Raw genomic sequence first — 20,474 nt, 5'->3', positions numbered from 1 at the left:
GCTCACATACTGTTCTGCTCTCCCCCCCGTGCTCACATACTGTTCTGCCCTCTCCTCCGTGCTCACATACTGTTCTGCCCTCTCCCCCTTCACTCACACTGTTCTGCTCTCTCCCCCGTGCTCACATACGACGCTGCTCTCTCCCCTGTGCTCACATACTGCACTGCTCTTTCCCCCATACTCACATACTGCTCTCCCCCTGCACTCACATACTATTCTGCTCTCTTCCCTGTGCTCACATACTGCTCTACTCTCTCCCTCGTGCTCACATACTGCTCTGCTCTCTCCCTCGTGCTCACATACTGCTCTGCTCTCTCCCCTGTACTCACATACTGCTCTCCCCAGTGCTCACATACTGTGCTGCTCTCTCCCTCGTGCTCACATACTGCTCTGCCCTCTTGCCCGTACTCACATACTGCTCTCCCCGTGCTCACATACTGTTCTGCTCTCTCCCCCGTTCTCACATACTGTTCTGCTCTCTCCCCCGTGCTCACATACTGCGCTGCTCTTTCTCCCGTACTCACATACTGTTCTGCTCTCTCCCTCGTGCTCACATACTGCTCTGCTCTCTCCCCTGTGCTCACATACTGCGCTGCTCTTTCCCCCGTACTCACATACTGCTCACCCCCTGCACTCACATACTGTTCTGCTCTCTCCCCGTGCTCATATACTGCTCTGCTCTCTCCCCCGTGCTCTCATACTGCGCTGCTCTCTCCCCCGTGCTCACATACTTCTCTGCTCTCTCCCCCGTACTCACATACTGCTCTCCCCCTTCACTCACATACTACTCTGCTCTCTCCCCGTACTCTCATACTGCACTCCCCCTTCACTCACATACTGCTCTGCTCTATCCCCCGTACTCACATATTGCTCTCCCCCTTCACTCACATACTGTTCTGCTCTCTCCCCCGTGCTCACATACTGCGTTGCTCTCTCCCCATGCTCACATACTGCACTGCTCTCTCCCCGTGCTCTCATACTGCGTTGCTCTCTCCCCCGTGCTCACATACTTCTCTGCTCTCTCCCCTGTACTCACATACTGCTCTCCCCCTTCACTCACATACTGCTCTGCTCTCTCCCCGTACTCTCATACTGCTCTCCCCCTTCACTCACATACTGTTCTGCTCTCTCCCCCGTGCTCACATACTGCTCTCCCCCTGCACTCAAATACTGTTCTGCTCTCCCCCCCGCACTCGCATACTGTGCTGCTCTCTCCACAGTGCTCACATACTGCCTTGCTCTCTCCTCCACACTCACATGCTGCTCTGCTCTCCACCCATGCTCACATACTGTGCTGCTCTCTCCCCCGTGCTCCCATACTGCACTGCTCTCTGCCAAGATGTAACCATCCAGGCTCAGAACCATTGGTGAATGTGACCCACGGTTACATCATTGTGGTTACCGCCAGTCAGTGAGGCTGCGTTCCCAGCCGCGTTGAACTGCGGTGACCTCAGCACCGTGGGAAAAGTCAGTGATGAGGTCACCGCTTTTCAAGCTTAGTGTCTTCACAGAAGGTTATCGTGATAATTTTTCACGCTGATCTGCTGCGAAGATACTGAGCATGATCTGCGTTAACCTCATCACTGACATTTTTTCCACGGTGCTGAGGTCACCGCAGTTCAGACCGGCTGGGAAAGCAGCCTCACTGACCGGAGGTAGCCACAATGATGTCACCGCTGGTCACTGACGCTGCGCTCGCAGCAGCTTATTCATCAGTGGTTCTCATCTTGGATGGTCGCATCTTGGCACCTTCCAAGTTGAAAATTATTCATTCCCCAGACAAGGATTACGGCATGGGACAGAATGACATACAAGTGAGGGATATTGTTTTTTATTTTTGTTTTATTACAGGAGACGAGGGATTCAGTGGAATTACTGTAGGCGTTAGGTGAGTATAACAGCACTTACTGTACCTCTTCTTCCCTGGCGCCCGTCCGAGTGGTACTGATGCGGCACTCGGTTGCCACACGTGTGCCGCAAGTATTACACACATGGACACTGTCATCTCCAGTATCGTTTTTTAAGGTACCAGAAAAAAATGGACGTGTGAAATCCACCTTAGCCAGGAGTGGTGGTCGGACTTCAAGGCAACCAGCTGTAAACAGAAGGAAAGTATAATATCTAAAAAATGGCTGCAAATTTTAATAAGGAGTAAGTTGCAAAAAAGCTTGTTTTTACAAGCAGTATTCAAAAATATTCATCTATGAAGTTGGGAATAACCCCTTTAACCAGCAGGATTCTCAGCTCTCAGTTGTCTCTTACCGGCAGCTAATGAGGAATGTCCAGTTGCATCAGATCAAGTAGTCATGTTTGCAGGCGGAATCCATATCAGAAAGCAGATTGATGTCAGGTTGGCATCAGCAGGATATGGAAGCAGAAGTTGGAGCTAAAAGTCAAACCAGAACAAAACTAAAATAAGACCTTAAGGTGGAATGGAACCAAAACGGGAACCGTGGGCCGAAGTCAGAAGACAAACCGAATCAGAGAAGAAAGAGCAGTGGCCGGCTGTGTGGGGTAATAATGGCCACTCTGCTCCATTCAGGTGCCATTGTGGCTGGTGTATCATGCAATGTCCAGCCTCATATTTATGACCTTAGGATAGGCCATCAATGTCAGATCGGTGCGAGTCCACCGCCTGGAACCTATAAAGACCAGCTGTTTTCAGCTATGACCGGATGTAAGCGTGGCCCCATCACTGTATAGCGGCTGTAGCCGAGAACCGCAGCTTAGCTCCTATTCAGTTCAATAGGAGCTGATCTGCAGGTCACAGCAGTGAGCACCAAACAATACACAGCTCTCCTTTTCCCCCTACATTAACAGTTTTTTTTTTCCCCCTGAAGCTCTTTTGAAGAAGTTTTTTAAGCATTGTTTTCCATTATGTAGATTTTGAAGCACATCCCGCCAAAAATCTATATCAAAGAACAATCTGCGAACATAGCTTAAGTTTTTTTTTATGTTATTCTTGCGCCTGTTTTCTGCTTCACTCGATTCAGAAGTCAAATTTGGAACATTTTTTTTTAAGCAGAATCGCCTCAAGAATTGACACGCTGATTCTTTTTCGGAAAAAAAAAGCTCCATATGCACTACAGTGGTGTGTTCACACTGAGGCTTTTTTGCTGAGCTTTTGAGCAGGATTTTGGCGAGTTTCCATTCCAAACACTCTACAAAAACACTCAGTGTGAACATACCATTGGAGAGCTTCTGCTCTGAATACTCAGCAAAAAAAATCTTCGGTATGAACACACCTTTAAGGCTATGTTCACACATTGCGTTTTGTTTCTGCAGGCAAAACCTGCTCTCTTGGCAGCAAAAAAGTAAGCCGCTTACAAAAAGCAGGTTTTGCTGCGTGTTGTGCTATATTTCTATTGTCTCTTGAACATGCTAGCAAAGTTTAGCGTCACCCATAAAACATGATGCAACTTCCTTTGGTTTTTGCACCAAAAATGCAGCAAACCCCGACACTTGCGCTTTTTTTGCTGTGTTTTTGCACTTGCTCATTGCTTTCTAGGGGTGAAAAAAACGTTGCAGAATTGCCGAAAGAAGTAACATGTTGCAGTTTGCAAAAACGCAGCAGTTTTCCAATTTAGTCAGGAAAAATTTTTTGGGGGGGAACATGAGAATTCTGAAATCTCATAGCTTTCGCTGGTAAAACGCAGATTAAAATGTGCATTAAAAATTGCACTAAAAAGGTCCCGATTACGTCTGGTGTAAAATATTTTGAAAGGTCGCAAAATGTCGGCGCCTCTTGAAGTTGCGCAAAAGTTTTGCAACTTTTCACAACAGTGCCGACAAAGTGCATGGGACGTGGCGATGCCTGGCAGATAAATTCAGCAAAAGTTGTGGCATAACTTATGTCAGAAATGTTACTCCAGCTCCTGACTGGAGTAACTGTTCTGGCGATGCGCACGCTGCGGATTAAATACGGCAAATTCACTAAGTGGCGTGCACCTCTTAATGTATAAAGTGCATTTTCCTCCACCACTGGGGTCAACACCAATCTCAATGAATCAGGCCCATAGTTTGAAAAGCTTACCAGAGACTATATGTCTCGACTGACTAGTCCAAGGTGGGCTCCTGACCAGCTTCAGTTGACTGACAGGTCTCACCCTATGTGTACACAAAGGAAGGGATCTGTCAGTCAAAAGGACCAGCGTAGGGGCTGCATAGGACTAGACCTCTCCCTATGGAACCTGGCTGGTAGTGATGAGCACCAGTTCTCATTACCCGAGTTTTCCCAGGGTGCTCGGGTTCGCACCGAGTATCACGGGTGCTAAGGTGACACGTTCAAGTCCCGATGGTCGCATGTTTTGTGGCTATTAGGTTATGTGCACACGTCCGGATTTTTAGCGTTTTTTTTGCGGAATTTCACTATAAAAACGCTATAAATCCGGTAAAAAAAAACGCTAACATTATGCATCCTATCTTTTAGAATGCATTCCGCATTTTTTGTGCATATGTTAGCGGTTTTTTTCGCAAAAAAAAAAGCATTCCGCAAAATAAACGGACATGCTCATTCTTTTTGCGGATTTTTTGCGGATTTCCTATCAAAAAGGACATTCCGGAAAAAAAAAAAAACGCAAAAAATCCGCGCAAATTCCGCGAGAAATCCGCGCGAAAAAAGGACGCGGATTTCTGGCAGAATTCTCAGGATTTTGTCAGGAAATAATCCTGACGTGTGCACATACCCTTAGACAACAATGAAACATGCGCGGATTGCCTGTGCTTGTCAGACAATCCCCGCATGTTTTGTGGCTATTAGACAGCAATGAAACATGCGAGAATTGCCTGTGCTTGTCAATCCCCGCATGTTTTGCTGCTGTCTAACAGCCCCCGGCCGCGGGGACTCGAACGTGTCACCTGTGATACTCGGTGCGTACCCGAGCACCCTGGGAAACCTCGGATAATGAGAACTTGCGCTCACTACTGGACAACTCTTCTAAAGGGTCTCAAGACTTCAGTGCAAATCAGTCCAAGATCGGACCGTAAGGCTGGGAACACACATGCGACAAACACGTCCGTGTCTCGCATGTGAAATCCAAGCTCTGGCGCCGGCACTTCGGAGCGGAGCGTGCGGCTCCATGTGTTGCTATGCGGCCGCACGCTCTGCTCCGGAGTGCCGTCGCCAGAGGAGGGATTTCACATGCGAGACACGGACGTGTTTCTCGCATGTGTGATCCCGGCCTTATGCACAGGCTGGCCGCGTCTCTCCTAACTCGAGTGGGACAGTCTCATAGGAATACATGAAGCTGTCACACTCCTGGAGAGCCGTGGGCCAGGGCCAGTCTGTGGATTAGCGGGCTGTGCTCGGATCGATGTCTAAATGAACCTCAACTATTGGTGATGAGCGAACGTGTTCGGATAAGGTGTTATCTAAGCATGCTCGGGTGTCTTCGGCGTGCTGGCATAATATGTTCCAGTCCCTGCGGCTGCATGTCTCGCAGCTGTTAGACAGCCAAAACACATGCGGAAATTGCCTAACAAACAGGGTATCCCTGTATATGTTACAGCTGTCTAACAGCCACGAGGACTGGAACGTATTATTCGAGCACACCGAAGACACTTGGTTAGCACCCGAGCATGCTCAGATAACACCTTATCTGACCACGTTCGCTCGTCACTATTAACTATGATTACTCTAAAGTACCGCAGCGTAAAACATACCTGGATGCAGTAGAGCAGCTAGTGCCTGTGGTTCGCAGTATAAATCTAATGACTGGTTCCATTTTAAAAGTTTTTAAAACAAATATGAGACAAAAACCTTTTTTTCTTTAAGTGAAATATTTTATTTCCTAAACACTGTGAATGAAATAATCCTGTTACACTTGGACTATCCAGAACTGTAATGCAATCACCTTATGTTGGTATAGGTTTATTGTTTTATATGTATATATATAGTTCATACAGCGGCCTACACCGCCATATAGTGCACACATTATACAAGGCATCTTTTTAAAAGGCAGGGAGAGGTTTAGAAATGCTGTATCCACCTAGTGTAAGGAGAGTAGCTGCCTGTGTGGTAACCAGGTCAGCTTTTCCCCCTCATCATTTTTAACACTATTTGTAAACTAAAAGTAGTAACATCTGCCTTTTAGTCACAACACACAGTTTGTCCACTTTTCCTTCCATACATAAAACATCTGAAAGAGGTCAGCGGCCATTTATCAAAAGCGTTGCTAAGGAAAGCCAGAGCCATTGCTCATAGCAACCAATCAGATCAGAGCTTACATGGTGTAGAAGACGTTTTTTGAAGTGAAAGCTGCAGCCTGATTGGTTGTAATCAGGCAGACGAGGAGAAAGCTGCACAGCGGCGGGCGGTGGTGACTGTACTCTCCGCCGCGTCACGTCTCTGCTTCACTAGGAAAAAAAGTTATCTTCCGGTTCTCGTGAGATTTTCACGGAGGGGCCAGGACTGATATATTGTGTCTGCAGGAAGCACCGTGCACCGAGGTAACGTCCTGCGTGGAATACTGACTGCTGCTCCTCTCCAGGTGCCAGCCATTAAGGAGGGTCCTGTGTTGTTCCCATTTTTCGGGCTGCACCCTTCCACGTGTCCTCCACGTCCCCCCTGAATGCACTTTTGGATGCAGGGAATCCGCCAATATTTAGGCTCAGTGGGCGACATTTTTGCATTTGTGCCCATTATTTGCACAGTTTGCGACATCTCCTCATCATCATCAACGCATGCATCAAATTTATCAATGTTTTACCCTTTTTTTTTTTTTTTTTACACCTTTTCCCTACCTGCTTTACTTGGACAACTCCTTCTTAAATGCCCCTGAGTAAAATAAAGACTTGTGGTGCCAGCGATGTTGGCGCTGCTGTTCCCGGTGAGTGACGTGACATTGTTGCTTCACGGTGAGTGCTGCCGACCAGCCGCTGATTGTCTGCAGCGCTCACATGACCCATCAATCAGCGTCACGTCACTCAGCAGAAACCGCAGCGCCGACATCGCTGGCACGGAGACGCCGCTGAGGGAGGCGAGCATCCGTGTCTCTTTGGAAAACGCGATTTACCTGCAGATGAGGGGGAGATTCATCAAAGCTTCTTCAACAGATTTCTGGGGAAAAAACGCTTTTTTTTTTTTTGTGCAAACGTGTTTGCTGTAAAAAAAAAACCCCAAACAAACAAAAAAAAACACTTTTGTTGTGTTTACACAATTTTCTCCCCAGCTTTGACAAAGTTGGAGCAACGGGGCACGGCAAAAGTCAAATTAATGGGGAGTGGCGGCGTACGCTCTGCCAGCATTGCTCCGTCTGGCTGCCTTAGTGAAAGTGCGCACTTCTTTCCTACCGGGAGCCGCCGGCTCTGTCATGGGGATCATACACGAATCGATTACAGACACGGCTCACAGCACTGCTCTCTATACAGTGAACAGCGACTGTAAGCACGCCCGACAATTTGATTGGCATAAGGACTGTCAATCAAAGTGGCGGGTTACGCTTACAGCCGCTGCTCACAGTACAATAAGCGGTGACTGTAGCTGCTCCGTGCACACCCTCATCCGCAGCTCCCAGGAGGAAAAACGTATCTGCAGGTAAATAACATTTGCTGAAGGGACTTTCCCTTTAAGTAGGGGTTGTCTAGCAGTGGACAACTCCTTTAAAAATTAAGTAGGAGAAGTCCCCTAAATGCAAATTGAAGAGGTGCACTTTTATTTTCATCTGAATGTAAAGTAATTTTTCTTTTTTTTTTAAGAGGGGATAGTGAATATGTCTTTTAACTGACCTGAGATATAAGTGAGTAGCAACCCATACAGGTGACTATCCAGCAGCTGTCAGCTGTACACTATAGCTGACAACTTGCTGCATCAGCCATGATCAGTGTTTGCACCGTCCAAATCTGTTTAACCCCTTAGATGATGCTTTCAATAGTGACTACATCATTATAAAGGTACCGTCACACTGAACAACATTATAACGATAGCGATCCGTGACGTTGCAGCGTCCTGGATAGCGATATCGTTGTGTTTGACACGCAGCAGCGATCAGGATCCCGCTGTGACATCGCTGGTCGGAGCTAGAAGGCCAGAACTTTATTTCGTCGCTGGATCACCCGCTGACATCGCTGAATCGGCGTGTGTGACGCCGAACCAGCGATGTGTTCACTGGTAACCAGGGTAAACATCGGGTTACTAAGCGCAGGGCCGCGCTTAGTAACCCGATGTTTACCCTGGTTACCATTGTAAATGTGAAAAAAACAAAAACACTACATACTTACATTCCGGTGTCTGTCACGTCCCTCGCCGTCAGCTTCCCGCACTGACTGTGAGCGCCGGCCGTAAAGCAGAGTACAGCGGTGACGGCCCTGCGCTTAGTAACCCGATGTTTACCCTGGTTACCCGGGGACTTCGGCATCGTTGGTCGCTGGAGAGCTGTCTGTTTGACAGCTCTCCAGCGACCACACAAGGACTTTCCAACATCCACGGCCAGGTCATATCGCTGGTCATGATCGTTGGAAAGTTGCTGAGTGTGACGGTACCTTAAATGGTTAACAGACTGTGGGGGCTTCCTCCTAATCCCAATTGGTGCCCTCCGATCATGATTTTGTGGTCCTGATGTTTGCGATGGCAATTCACGACCAAATTCTGTCCTAACAGTCTGACGGCTGTTGTAACCTGTTCAGAAGTTAGAGGCATTTAGATGGCAACAATGCCCAATTTCATTTCTGTCATGTCACGTTGCATTAATTCCTGAAAAGCAACTGAAGGGTTAATAAACTACCTGACTGCAGTGTTCAATATGTCAGAGGGTGCTGTTTTTAAAATGGTATAACTTTTGGGGGTTTCCAAATGTATGGGACCCCTGAAGGCACTTCAAACATGGATAGGTCCCTAAAAAAATTATTTTTTAAAATTTCTTTGAAAAAATGAAAAATTCCTGCTACATTTTTAAACCTCCTAAAATGCTAACAAAATAAAAGAACATTTTACAAATGGTTCTGATGTAAAGCAGACATGAGGGAAATGTTATTTATTAATGTTTTGCTATGGTACGACTATCTGGATTAAAGGGATAATCATTAAAAGTTTGAACATTGCAAATTTTTTAACATTTTTCTCAAATTTCTGATATTTTTATAAATAAACACACAACAACAACATATCGACCTAAACCTACCATTATCATAAAGTATAATGTGTCACGAAAAAGCAATCTCAAAATCACTGGGATTTGTTAAAGCATTCCAGAGTTACCACATAAAGTGACACTGGTCAGATTTAAAAAATTTGGCTCCGTCACTAAGGGGTTAATATATGCATTTTTGGGTGTGACTGAATCCCTTTAACATTGGCTGCAGATGTTATGGAAAGGGATGTACATAGAAATTGTGGGGCAACATAATTGTACTATACTTCCCCCTCCCCCCTCCCCCAAATATTTTGGGGTAAATATTCAGAAGGTTCACGGAGCGCATACCCCACAAGTTTGCAGCCCTTACAAAGTAATAAAAGTAACATTGCCCCTGTGGAAGATATTTTCATGGCTCCTACAAAGTATAATGCCAACCAATGTGCCCCCTAAGCACAGTAAGATACCTCCACAGTGAATTCCAGCACAGTAGAAGTCGCATGCACAGAATAACACTACAGTACCCCCCTCAAAGTATGATGTCTCCACAGTGACCCCCACACAGCCCCCCATACAGTATGTAGGCTCTCCATTCAGTCTAGTGGCACCCACACAACCCTCCACACTATATAATAGCCTGCACACACTATAATGGCACTTATTAGCCCCTATACAACCCTCCACACAGTATAATGGACCGGACACAACCATGCATACAGTATAATTGGCCCACCACACAGCCTTCCAAACAGTATAATTGGCCCCCAAATAGTCCTCCAAATAGTATGATGACTCTCACATAGCACTTCATACAGTGTGATTGCCCCTCAGGCAGCATGATATCTCCCACATAGCACTCCAAATAACATGATGGCCTCCACATAGCCCTCCAAATAGTATGATGCTCTCCCAAATAGTATGATGACCCCCACATAGCACTCCATACAGTGTGATAGCCCCTCAAGTAGCATGATATCCCCCACATAGCACTCCAAATAACATGATGGCCTCCACATAGCCCTCCAAATAGTATGATGCTCTCCCAAATAGTATCATATCCCCTATATAGCCCTCAAACTTGTGTGAAAGACCCCCACATAGCCTTCCAAATAGTATGATGGCCCCCACAAAGTACTCATTGGTTAAAAAAACCCACTCTCTTCGTTCCCTCGATACTGCAGTCTCTGCAGCACGTGGTCTCCAGTGGTCGCAATGACATTGTTGTGCCCGCTACGCTGAGACGTCGGACGCCAAGGAGAATGATGGAGGTGGGAGTTCAGACAATCGGCTCCCTCTTCCATCATTGCTTTCACCTGTAACTGTATCCGGGATGTGGATACAGTTGAGAGTCGGGCGGGGAAGGGTCCAGCACTGGCACCAGCCTCGCGGGCCGCATAGCGTCCAAGTGGTCTGCCGCTATGGTCACAGCACTTAGACTTCTGGTGATTTTTTTTACAACCAATCTCTGACCTCAGTGGATCATTCCTTCTTCTAAGTTACAATGTTTTCTTTGTGACACTGATATTCCTTTGTGTATTTATTTGCAGTTGCTAAATAATTAAAGAAATGTTGGACGTAGAAGACGACCCCTGGATATTCTCAACGAAATCTTTACCTTCAGACTCCCGACTCATGGCAACAATGGCAAACGGGTATCTGGGCACAAGGGTCTATGGAAAGGTGTTGCATGTAAATGGCATCTACAATGGGTCAGTAGGTGACTGTCACAGAGCAGATGTGCCCAGCCCTCTCCATGTCCGCCTCTGTGTAAAGAAGGAAGAACTTCTAGATGAAAGCTTCTCTCTAGATGTAAAATCAGGTAAGTGTTGGAAGCTTTTCGATAATAATTGAGTTGAGTAAGGTACAATTCCCGAAAAGAGCGTTTTATTTTTAATAGTTTCTCTGCCAGATTTAGCCGGATTAACCTGCAGTTTTTGATCAAAGACAAGAGTGAAATATCCAACTTTATATGTTTTTTTTAAATTAAAAAAAAAATGCATTTCTGATTCCAGCAGTAACATTTTGTACATGCGTTAGTTTATTCTGTTTTTGTCATTTTTCCTTCTTTTCTGTGCTTTCAGGAACGTTTAGCCACACCATCCAGTGCTCCACATTCACAGCCAGACAGCAGCTCTTTGCTCATCGCTTGCACAGACATCTCTTGGTCAATATGATAACCTTAAGAGGTTCCAGCCCTGTTTGTGTCAATCTTGAAGTCAATTTTAAGGCAGAAAGCCAAGACCTAGATCTCCGGGGAGGTCCTGACTACTGTAACGCTAAGTGAGTATTAATAGAGAACCTATTCATTTGGTTACTTATTCATGAGGCTTTATAAAAAGGATTTATAGTCCAAAATGGTCTCTCCAGCTGGGCAGTGAGGTCGTTCAGTCATTCTACTATACTATACGAATACGTTGTGGCCTGTATATGCTGCAGTATCTCGGCAGGTAATATTAGATACTATATTATAGTATGTCTGATTTCAGTTAATCTTCAGATTTTATTGACGTGTGTCACCACGACCACCTCCATGACTACTCTCTGTCCCAACAAAAATGTCTTGCAAGGAGCTGACTCTTGTGTATTAGATAAGAAATTTCCGCTCTGAGTAATTCCTTGGTGACAGTTATGGTGAATGGAGTGGGCTCAGGTGCTGAGATCACTGTATGTAGCCAGCAACCTTTAAGATGATGCTATCAATCATGATAGTGGCATTTATGGGCTTAGAATCAGGGTGAGGTTGTCCTTTTTGACTCCCATTGATTTCTCCACCCCCGTCTTGCAAAGAGGTCTCAGGATGTCATAGATTGTGGTGGCAGCTGAGGCCGTACTGAAGGCCTCAGTGTCAACCATTTACTAGTCCTGCAAAGCCCAACCCAAAACGGGGCTTCATAGCAGACAGGTAATTTGCATCTGAGTTCTTTAAGAAAGCAATTGATCTTCACAGTGCTATCGAAGGGGAAAAAAAAGAATCCACATTATCTATAAGCAGAGAGATGGTGAGGGAACACTTGGCTAATTTACATGAATTTAAAACTCTGCTCCAGATGAATTACATCCTAGGATGCTGAACGAGTTAGCAGAGGAAATTGCAGGACCACTAGCCAGAATCCTTGAAAAATCCTGGATAACAGGCGAAGTCCCAAAAGATTGGAGAAGGGCAAATGTCCCTATCTTCAAAAAAGGAAAGCAGATGGAGCCAGGAAATTACAGGCCAGTGAGCCTTACTTCTATACCAGGAAAATCTTTGAACGAATTAATAAACATCAAGTATGTAAGTACTTGGATAAGAATACAGTACTTAACCAGAGCCAGCATGGGTTTGTAGCAAACAAGTCAAACTTAATCATTGGGAGCCTGTTGCCCAACGGATGCCAAAACTGTGTCCTTCTACCATCTGCGGGCAGGTACTATGAGCGTCAATGGCGGTCTCCTGTACATAGGCATTGTACGGAAGAATATTGACCGCACAATGTACAATTTTTTTTACCATATGAGCCTAAGGGCAATGCATGCCTATTCAGTGGCTCATGCCAAAGGCTGTCGTCTGACGTTTTTGTTACCATATACTCCTGGTGGCTTCCTCTCACTAAAGACACAAACCTGATGTGAACAGAGACTTATTTTGTTATTCACAACACGATATCTGTAGCAATTATCGTTACACTTTGTCTTTGTAGGTACATTTATGGAAGCACCCTAACCCCCGAGGTTCCCTCCTGTCCTCTGAAGACGGTTCACATGGTCTACACTCCAGTACCCCAATGTCTGACCCTCTCCTCCGAGCAGGAAAAAACATGGGTGTTCCTCACAGCTGTTTCAGAAACTGAAAAAGACGTGAAAGAAAGATTTGATCAAGGCCTTTCTTTAGCTGATGAAGGGCGGCTTTTCTCTTTGCATGCAAAAGCATGGACGCAGCTATGGGAGGGGAGCCGTATCGCGGTGGAAGGCCCCCTGATTCTTCAGCAGGCTCTCATTGGATGTCTTTATTATTTACTAAGCTCCTTACCGCCGCTGGGATCTGACGAACACTTCAATGGCATCAGTCCTGGGGGTCTGTCCAATGGTCAGCAAAATGAAGATTATTGGGGTCATGTTTTTTGGGACCAAGTACGTAAGAGTTCACTTTGAGCCATGATGTTATCTTATGTGTCACACTTGGGGTGCATTCAGATGTCCGAGATCGGACCACAATGCACGGTTGCATCACTTATTTTGCGATACCGGTGGGAGGTATTTTTTCTGTCTGCCTTTTGAAAACGCATGAACCATCGGCCAAGCCGAGAGATCGTGGGAGGCGGGAGAGGTGGCTCTTTTAGGCTTAAAGTTATAGCACATGTATGGCCGCGTATAACTTGTAGCTATACAGTATGTTTGGATCCATCCTGTTTTCAGCGGGAATGATTCAGCTACTGAAAGAATACCGGGCATTGTGTTCCTGGTCTGACATTAAAAGCACAGTAATCTTGACATATGCTTTATTTGACTCCTATTGTAATGATTTGTGTCTCCATTATTGAAGGACACTTGGATATATCCGAATATTCTGCTGTTTTACCCAGAGATGGCTCGTCATATTCTTAAATACCGGATTCGAACACTTGAGGGAGCTCTGCACAATGCTGAGGAGCAAGGATATAAAGTAAGTCATCGGACCAGTGTATTGTGTCTGCAGCCGAAAGCCCTTGTAGGATCATTATAGAGTTATAGGAGATTCTATTGCAGGCAAGTGACCACCTCTCTTTGTTCTGACCGCTGAGACCCCTCACTGATCAGTAGCGGGGAGCAGCACACGGGAGCTCTATAAGGAATGGCATGCAGGTCGATATGCGCATTGCCGCTCCATTCTAATCTCCCGTTAGCATGGACTCGTAGTGCACATGCTCGACCTGCACTTCATTCATGCCCTATGGGGCTGCTGGGTGGTCCTATTAACTTATTCCAGTAGCCCCATAGGGAATGAATGTAGCAGCAATCAGACATCTGACCTGTCACTCCATTTTGTAGCGGAGATAAAGACTCCATTCTGCCGATCAGTACAGGTTCCAGCAGTGAGACCACCCCCCCACCACCGTCGATCAGTGTGGATAGGTGATTACTAGGGTTGAGCGACCTTTACTTTTATAGGATCGGGTCGGGTTTCACGAAACCCGACTTTTTCAAAAGTCGGGTCGAGTGAAATCGGCCGATCCTATAAAAAAGTCGGGGTCGGCCGAAACTCGAAACCCAATGCAGTGCATTGGGTTTCTAATGGTTCCCAGGGTCTGATGGAGCGGAAACTCTCCTTCAGGCCCTGGGATCCATATTTAAGTGTAAAATAAAGAATTAAAATAAAAAATATCGCTATACTTACCCTCTGACGCGCCCTGGTACTAACCGGGAACCTTCCTTCCTTCGAATCAGCGCTTGCAGGACCTTGCGCTGACGTCGCGGCTTGTGATTGGTCGTGCGGCCGCCCATGTGACCGCTCACGTGACCAATCACAAGCCGCGGCGTCACGCAAGGTCCTGCAAGCGCTGATTCTTAGGAAGGAAGGCTGACGGAAAGAAGCAGGGCGCGTCCGAGGGTGAGTATATTCCTATTAGGTATATACTCACCCTCGGACGCGCCCTGCTTCTTTCCGGCAGCCTTCCTTCCTAAGAATCAGCGCTTGCAGGACCTTGCGTGACGTCGCGGCTTGTGATTGGTCGCCCGAGTGGTCACATGGGCGGCCGCGCGACCAATCACAAGCCGCGACGTCAGCGCAAGGTCCTGCAAGCGCTGATTCGAAGGAAGGAAGGTTCCCGGTTAGTACCAGGGCGCGTCAGAGGGTAAGTATAGCGATATTTTTTATTTTAATTCTTTATTTTACATTAAATATGGATTCCGATACCGATTTCTGATATTGCAAACATACCACATTCAGAAGATCGCTGACTTCATGGCCGACCCCACACAGGGGTCGGGTCGGGTTTCATGAAACCCGACTTTGCCAAAAGTCGGCGACTTCTGAAAGTGGCCGACCCGTTTCGCTCAACCCTAGTGATTACTTGTTTTCAATAGGCAACTCCTTTATGTAGTATTTGTTAAAGGGATCTTACAAAATAGACAACCCATTTGGAAAAGAAAGCCAGCTCGGCGATGAGAGACTGGCTGCTGAAATCTCCAGTCACTTGTGGTAAGGGTTGCTGCTGGTGGCCACAAGTAATTGTAGTATTTTTGGTTCCTATTTAAATAAAAGGGTGACCATGTTATGATTAAGCAAATTTTGCACTATGGATAGGTCTGAAGCAATGAGCCTCTCCTCCTCTGTATAATGTTTTATGTGTTTTAATAAGTAGTTTGGATTTACCTTTATTTTCGAACCATTTTTTACACATTGTTCTAATAGGTAGCTAGGCTGCTTATGAGATCTGTCACTTAAAGGGATTTTCCACTACTTTTTCTCTGATGACCTAACCTTAGGATGGGTCATCAATGTCTGATCGGCCTGGGGTCGTACACCTGGCACCCCGCCGAACAGCTGTACCCAGCCGCAATCAGAAGACAGAGCAGCTCTGCAATCAATCGCCGACATAAAGCGTAGCTGATCAGCGGGGGTGCTGCATGGCTGACCCCGACCGATCAGACCTAGCCTAAGGATAGGTTATCAATAAAAAAAAGTAGTGGACAACCTTTTTAAATACTCTGTCCTGAATGTTATTATTATTTTTTTTTTATATATACCATTTCATCTCTCTTGTATTTTTCTCTTTTTGTGAGTACCTTATATAGTAGAGTGAATAGTGTCATTCAGAACTACATTTTGTCCTGCAAAAAAGAACATTTTTCAGTGTTGAGATAAAAATATATATAAGAAGTCTCTTAGAATAAGTGGAGAAAAAAATGAATACGCAAAATCGAGACTTGGCCCAGAGCGGAACGGGTTACATATGTCTTGGTAACAAATAAGACCGGATATTATCCACATTATTCTAAATTTCTCTTCATCGTTTAGGGTGCAAAATTCCCCTGGGAAAGCGCATTAACAGGATATGAAGTTTGTCCAGAGAATATATATGGAGATCAGGAAATTCACATTAATGGCGATGTTCTGATGATATTCAGACAGTACTATTACATGACCAAGGTATCAATCCGATTTTTTTATTTTTTATTTTATGTGGTGTGCTATGAATTACTTGGCAGATAGTATTGTATTAACGCATTTATTAGGTCCTGACTATAGGATAAAGTGGACAAAATGATTCATCCATGTTAGGATGGAAGAAATACTTCCCAAATTAAAAAACAAAACAAAAGAGGGACGTTGTGTAAAATGTAAAGAAAATAAGAATGCAATTGGAAATCACAGCAGAAGGCGAACATTGGACTTATCTTCATTTCTTGTTCAGATGTTTTTGGGGTATTCCAGAATCTCCTCTTATGTAGATATATGAACCCTCTTGGGGTTCTTGCCCACTGGACATTTCATTTGCAGATCTCCTACAAGTCCCCATATTTTCTCTGCAATGTGTCTATCACCTTTCTTAAAATGTGATCCACAATGTTGCTACAGAAATATGCAAGACTGGACGGAGATTTGACTGCGTGTGTGCCCCCGATACACATACCCCTTACCGAGACCCCAACATGGGACCGCCCTGAGGCTCTAAGGCTAGGTTCATGTTCATACTGTGCTCTTCACTGAGAACTACTTCACAATTTTTGTGTAAATCCCTAAAAAATGGCATTCAGATGGAATCTCTTATTGGGCGATTATAGCAAATCGGGCAGGCAAGAGTCACTTTGGACTGCCTTTGGCCCCCTTTCATGTGCTATGTCTGCTTTTTTGTCTTGCTTTTTTTTTTTAAAGGCAGATGTAAAATCAAAGAAATGATCCGAACCATAAGCTGGAATACGTGCAAAGTCTAAGAGCAGGTTCACACTGTGGCCATGTCACCGACAAAACCCAAGAAAAAACTAAACCAAATGAGCAAATACCCTACAGTAGTTACTAGTAATGGCACCTGTAAATGACCCAATAGTCTACTTTGCTTCTGTGTCAGTTGCCACCACTGGAATGGAGGCCCGATGGCGTACAGATACACTCCGTCTCCTTCATTATAGTGAATTGTTCCATCACAGTCCTGTTTTTTTGGGAATTTAAATGGAGATGATGCCTGTATAAAACTTTTTATTATTATTGATTTATACTATAGGACGTGGATTTTTTTGCTTCGAGTGGCGGCTGGGACGTGGTGAGCTCGATCGCTGATTACTGGTGTAGCAGAGTTGTGTGGAGTGAGGAAGAAGAGTGCTATCATATTACAGGTACACACTCACACTGCTAGGGGTAGGTAGTAAAGGAATAGGAACTAAAGGTACCTTCACACATAATGATATCGTTAACGATATCGTTGCTTTTTGTGACGTAGCAACGATATCGTTAAGGAAATCGTTCTGTGTGACAGCGACCAACGATCAGGCCCCTGCTGGGAGATCGTTGGTCGCTGAGGAAAGTCCAGAACTTTATTTCATCGCTGGACACCCTGCAGACATCGCTGAATCGGCGTGTGTGACACCGATCCAGCGATGTCTTCACTGGTAACCAGGGTAAACATCGGGTTACTAAGCGCAGGGCCGCGCTTAGTAACCCGATGTTTACCCTGGTTACTAGCGTAAAAGTAAAAAAAAAAAAACAGTACATACTTACCTACCGCTGTCTGTCCCCGGCGCTCTGCTTCTCTGCACTCCTCCTGCACTGGCTGTGAGCGTCGGTCAGCCGGAAAGCAGAGCGGTGACGTCACCGCTCTGCTTTCCGGCCGCTGTGCTCACAGCCAGTGCAGGAGGAGTGCAGAGAAGCAGAGCGCCGGGGACAGACAGCGGTAGGTAAGTATGTACTGTTTGTTTTTTTTACTTTTACGCTGGTAACCAGGGTAAACATCTGGTTACTAAGCGCGGCCCTGCGCTTAGTAACCCGATGTTTACCCTGGTTACCCGGGGACCTCGGGATCGTTGGTCGCTGGAGAGCTGTCTGTGTGACAGCTCTCCAGCGACCAAACAGCGACGCTGCAGCGATCGACATCGTTGTCGGTATCGCTGCAGCGTCGCTGAGTGTGAAGGTACCTTAAGAAGAAATGATGTTAGCCATGTAAAGATTACCGACCGCCGTGACCGACTTGCTCCTGTGTATCTCCATCCTCCGCAGTCAGCCATTGATCACTGTGCAGAGGTCAGGGGAGGTGGGATAAGAGCGATCTTTCCGGCATTCATTGGGCTTCTAACTATGAGGCTGCTGTAGTCATTGATTGTGTTTATTAGCCAAATGCCATTTGTACTCGTAGGAGTCATAAGGGAGTGTCCTTGTCACTATAATATGCCACTTTAAATATGGCTACTAGTGATGAGCGAACGTGCTCTGATATAGTGTTATCTCGGATAATATGTTAGAGTCCCTGCGGCTGCATGTTTTGTACCTGTTAGCCAACCGGGAGACATGCAGCTGCAGGGACTCGAACATATTATCCGAGCACGCTGAAGACACTCGGATAACACCCGAGCATGCTCCGATAACATGATATCCGAGCACGTTCGCTCATCACTAGTGGTCATCCCTTTTAATACAAGGATGGCTCTACTGTAGCTAGCAATAATGGGAGCCGGTTATCATGCAGAGTTTACATAGAGAGTAGTCCCAAATGTAGACACCCCCACCCGACCCATTTGCCTCATGAAGAAGACACCCCTTTATCAGACTACTGAGTATTTTGCATACTCATTAATAAAATGGCAACTTTGTGACGTTGAAAGACCAAAATAATTTTTTTAATGTATCGTATATATATTTTTCCCTACAGGGGTGATGCCTCCAGATGAATATCACAGTGATGTGAACAACTCTGTCTATACAAATGCATTGGCGCAGATCAGGTGATGCTTTTGATTACTATATTATCTCATACTATTACTTTAACGCTTCATATTACATATCTGCGCTGTGTTGATCTGTAATACAGCGCCTGATTTTGCACCAAGATGTATTTTTTTTTTTCTTATAATGTGTTGTATCCATGCCGACACCATACAACAATACACAAATGGAGATGTCGGTAACACTAACCTGTATGGATTCCATGTGGCGTCATGCAGGGTTAGTGCACACAATATTGCCACATAGCTGAGCTCGAATATATACCGTACATGCTTACATTACATTTTATCTGTTATGATAATTAAGGTAGATTATTTTCTTTTCTGTGATTTTTAAAGGGGTATTCCTATATCAATATGTAATAGGTGTAAAAATAATGGCAAATTCCTCCAATTAGAAATGTAGCGTAGTTCTTCTGATTCGCTATGTCGCTTACCCCATGAGCAGGGCATTGTAGTCGCTTAGGTATCCATGGTTATGACTATTTAAATAGTGACAGTTAGTTGCTGGTGGTCGTAACCATGGATACCTAGGCTACTGCAATATCATGCACATGGGTTAAGGGACCTAGTGAATCAGAAGAACTACACTACATTTCTAATTGGAGGTATTTGCTAATATTATAATTTTACCTTCTACATATTTGGATAGGATCTTGGAGATGGGAATCCCCCTTTAACATTACAAAACAATCAACATTTAACAACTATATAGTGTGTGTAATTTTTTATTTTTTTTTAATTTTCGCACCTATGCATGGATGCGTCAGTATTTCCAATATAGAGCATTGTCATGCTGAGTGCGAGGATGATTATGTAGGATTTTATACCAGTAGGGGGAGCCCTGGTAACACGCTGCTATGTAGCGTGCAGGACCTGAGACTCTGTAGATCTAGTATTCGGGACCATCGTGACCAGTGGCTGATTCTGTTGAATAACAAAACTTGCTAGACGTGAGTGGAAGTCACCAAGAGGAAGAAAAATAAAACGCGTAAAAAAAAACCAAAACATGAACAGTTTTGCTATGAGGAGCTATATAGCTGTTATATACCCTGATTTTGCCCACTTGTTATTACTAAGAATCCGGGGTTTGATACTCGTAACATCTTCCTTTTTGGCTCATTTTTGTATGGATAGATGGATTTTAATACTTGTTTTATTCATGGAAACTTTGTTGGGTCCTGGAAAACGTATTGATTCCACGTTGCACACCAGCGCTACTGGCCGCTACACATCAGAGGATCTTGGTTGTGGATTCTGCGTCCAGTCATTTGGAAAAGACTAGATACTCCGAATTAATGTTACTCTCCTCCCAGATCTTCAGCTCATGCCTCGTTTGACGATGAGTTGACGGCCACAGATCGGGTCAGGGAAAGTAGGTTTTTTGTTACTCACCTTAAAATCTGTATGTCTTAGTTCCATAGTAATAATTTCTATGTGAACATCCTTGTAGGTAGTAGCCGGTGTTTCTGTAATTCTATAGGATGTAACAGAAGATGATCATTTTGGGATATT

General features: G+C 45.1%; 1 protein-coding gene across 1 annotated transcript in view; it reads left to right on the top strand.

Moving 5' to 3' along the window:
* The first annotated feature begins 6,279 nt into the window (after positions 1-6,279).
* PGGHG (protein-glucosylgalactosylhydroxylysine glucosidase) overlaps positions 6,280-20,474 on the top strand; it is a 36,718-nt gene continuing 22,523 nt past the window's right edge. Inside the window, exons 1-8 of the mRNA XM_069740310.1 lie at positions 6,280-6,447; positions 10,616-10,887; positions 11,150-11,348; positions 12,749-13,178; positions 13,591-13,710; positions 16,045-16,176; positions 17,249-17,360; positions 18,887-18,959. Of these exons, the coding sequence (XP_069596411.1) occupies positions 10,635-10,887; positions 11,150-11,348; positions 12,749-13,178; positions 13,591-13,710; positions 16,045-16,176; positions 17,249-17,360; positions 18,887-18,959 (1,319 nt within the window). The 5' untranslated portion in view covers positions 6,280-6,447; positions 10,616-10,634. The remainder of the gene's footprint in view (positions 6,448-10,615; positions 10,888-11,149; positions 11,349-12,748; positions 13,179-13,590; positions 13,711-16,044; positions 16,177-17,248; positions 17,361-18,886; positions 18,960-20,474) is intronic.

The sequence above is a fragment of the Ranitomeya imitator genome, chromosome 9 (genome assembly GCF_032444005.1).
Source record: "Ranitomeya imitator isolate aRanImi1 chromosome 9, aRanImi1.pri, whole genome shotgun sequence".
Taxonomy (NCBI): domain Eukaryota; kingdom Metazoa; phylum Chordata; class Amphibia; order Anura; family Dendrobatidae; genus Ranitomeya; species Ranitomeya imitator.
Note: the sequence above shows the minus strand (reverse complement) of the source record. Positions and strands in the feature narration are given on the sequence as shown.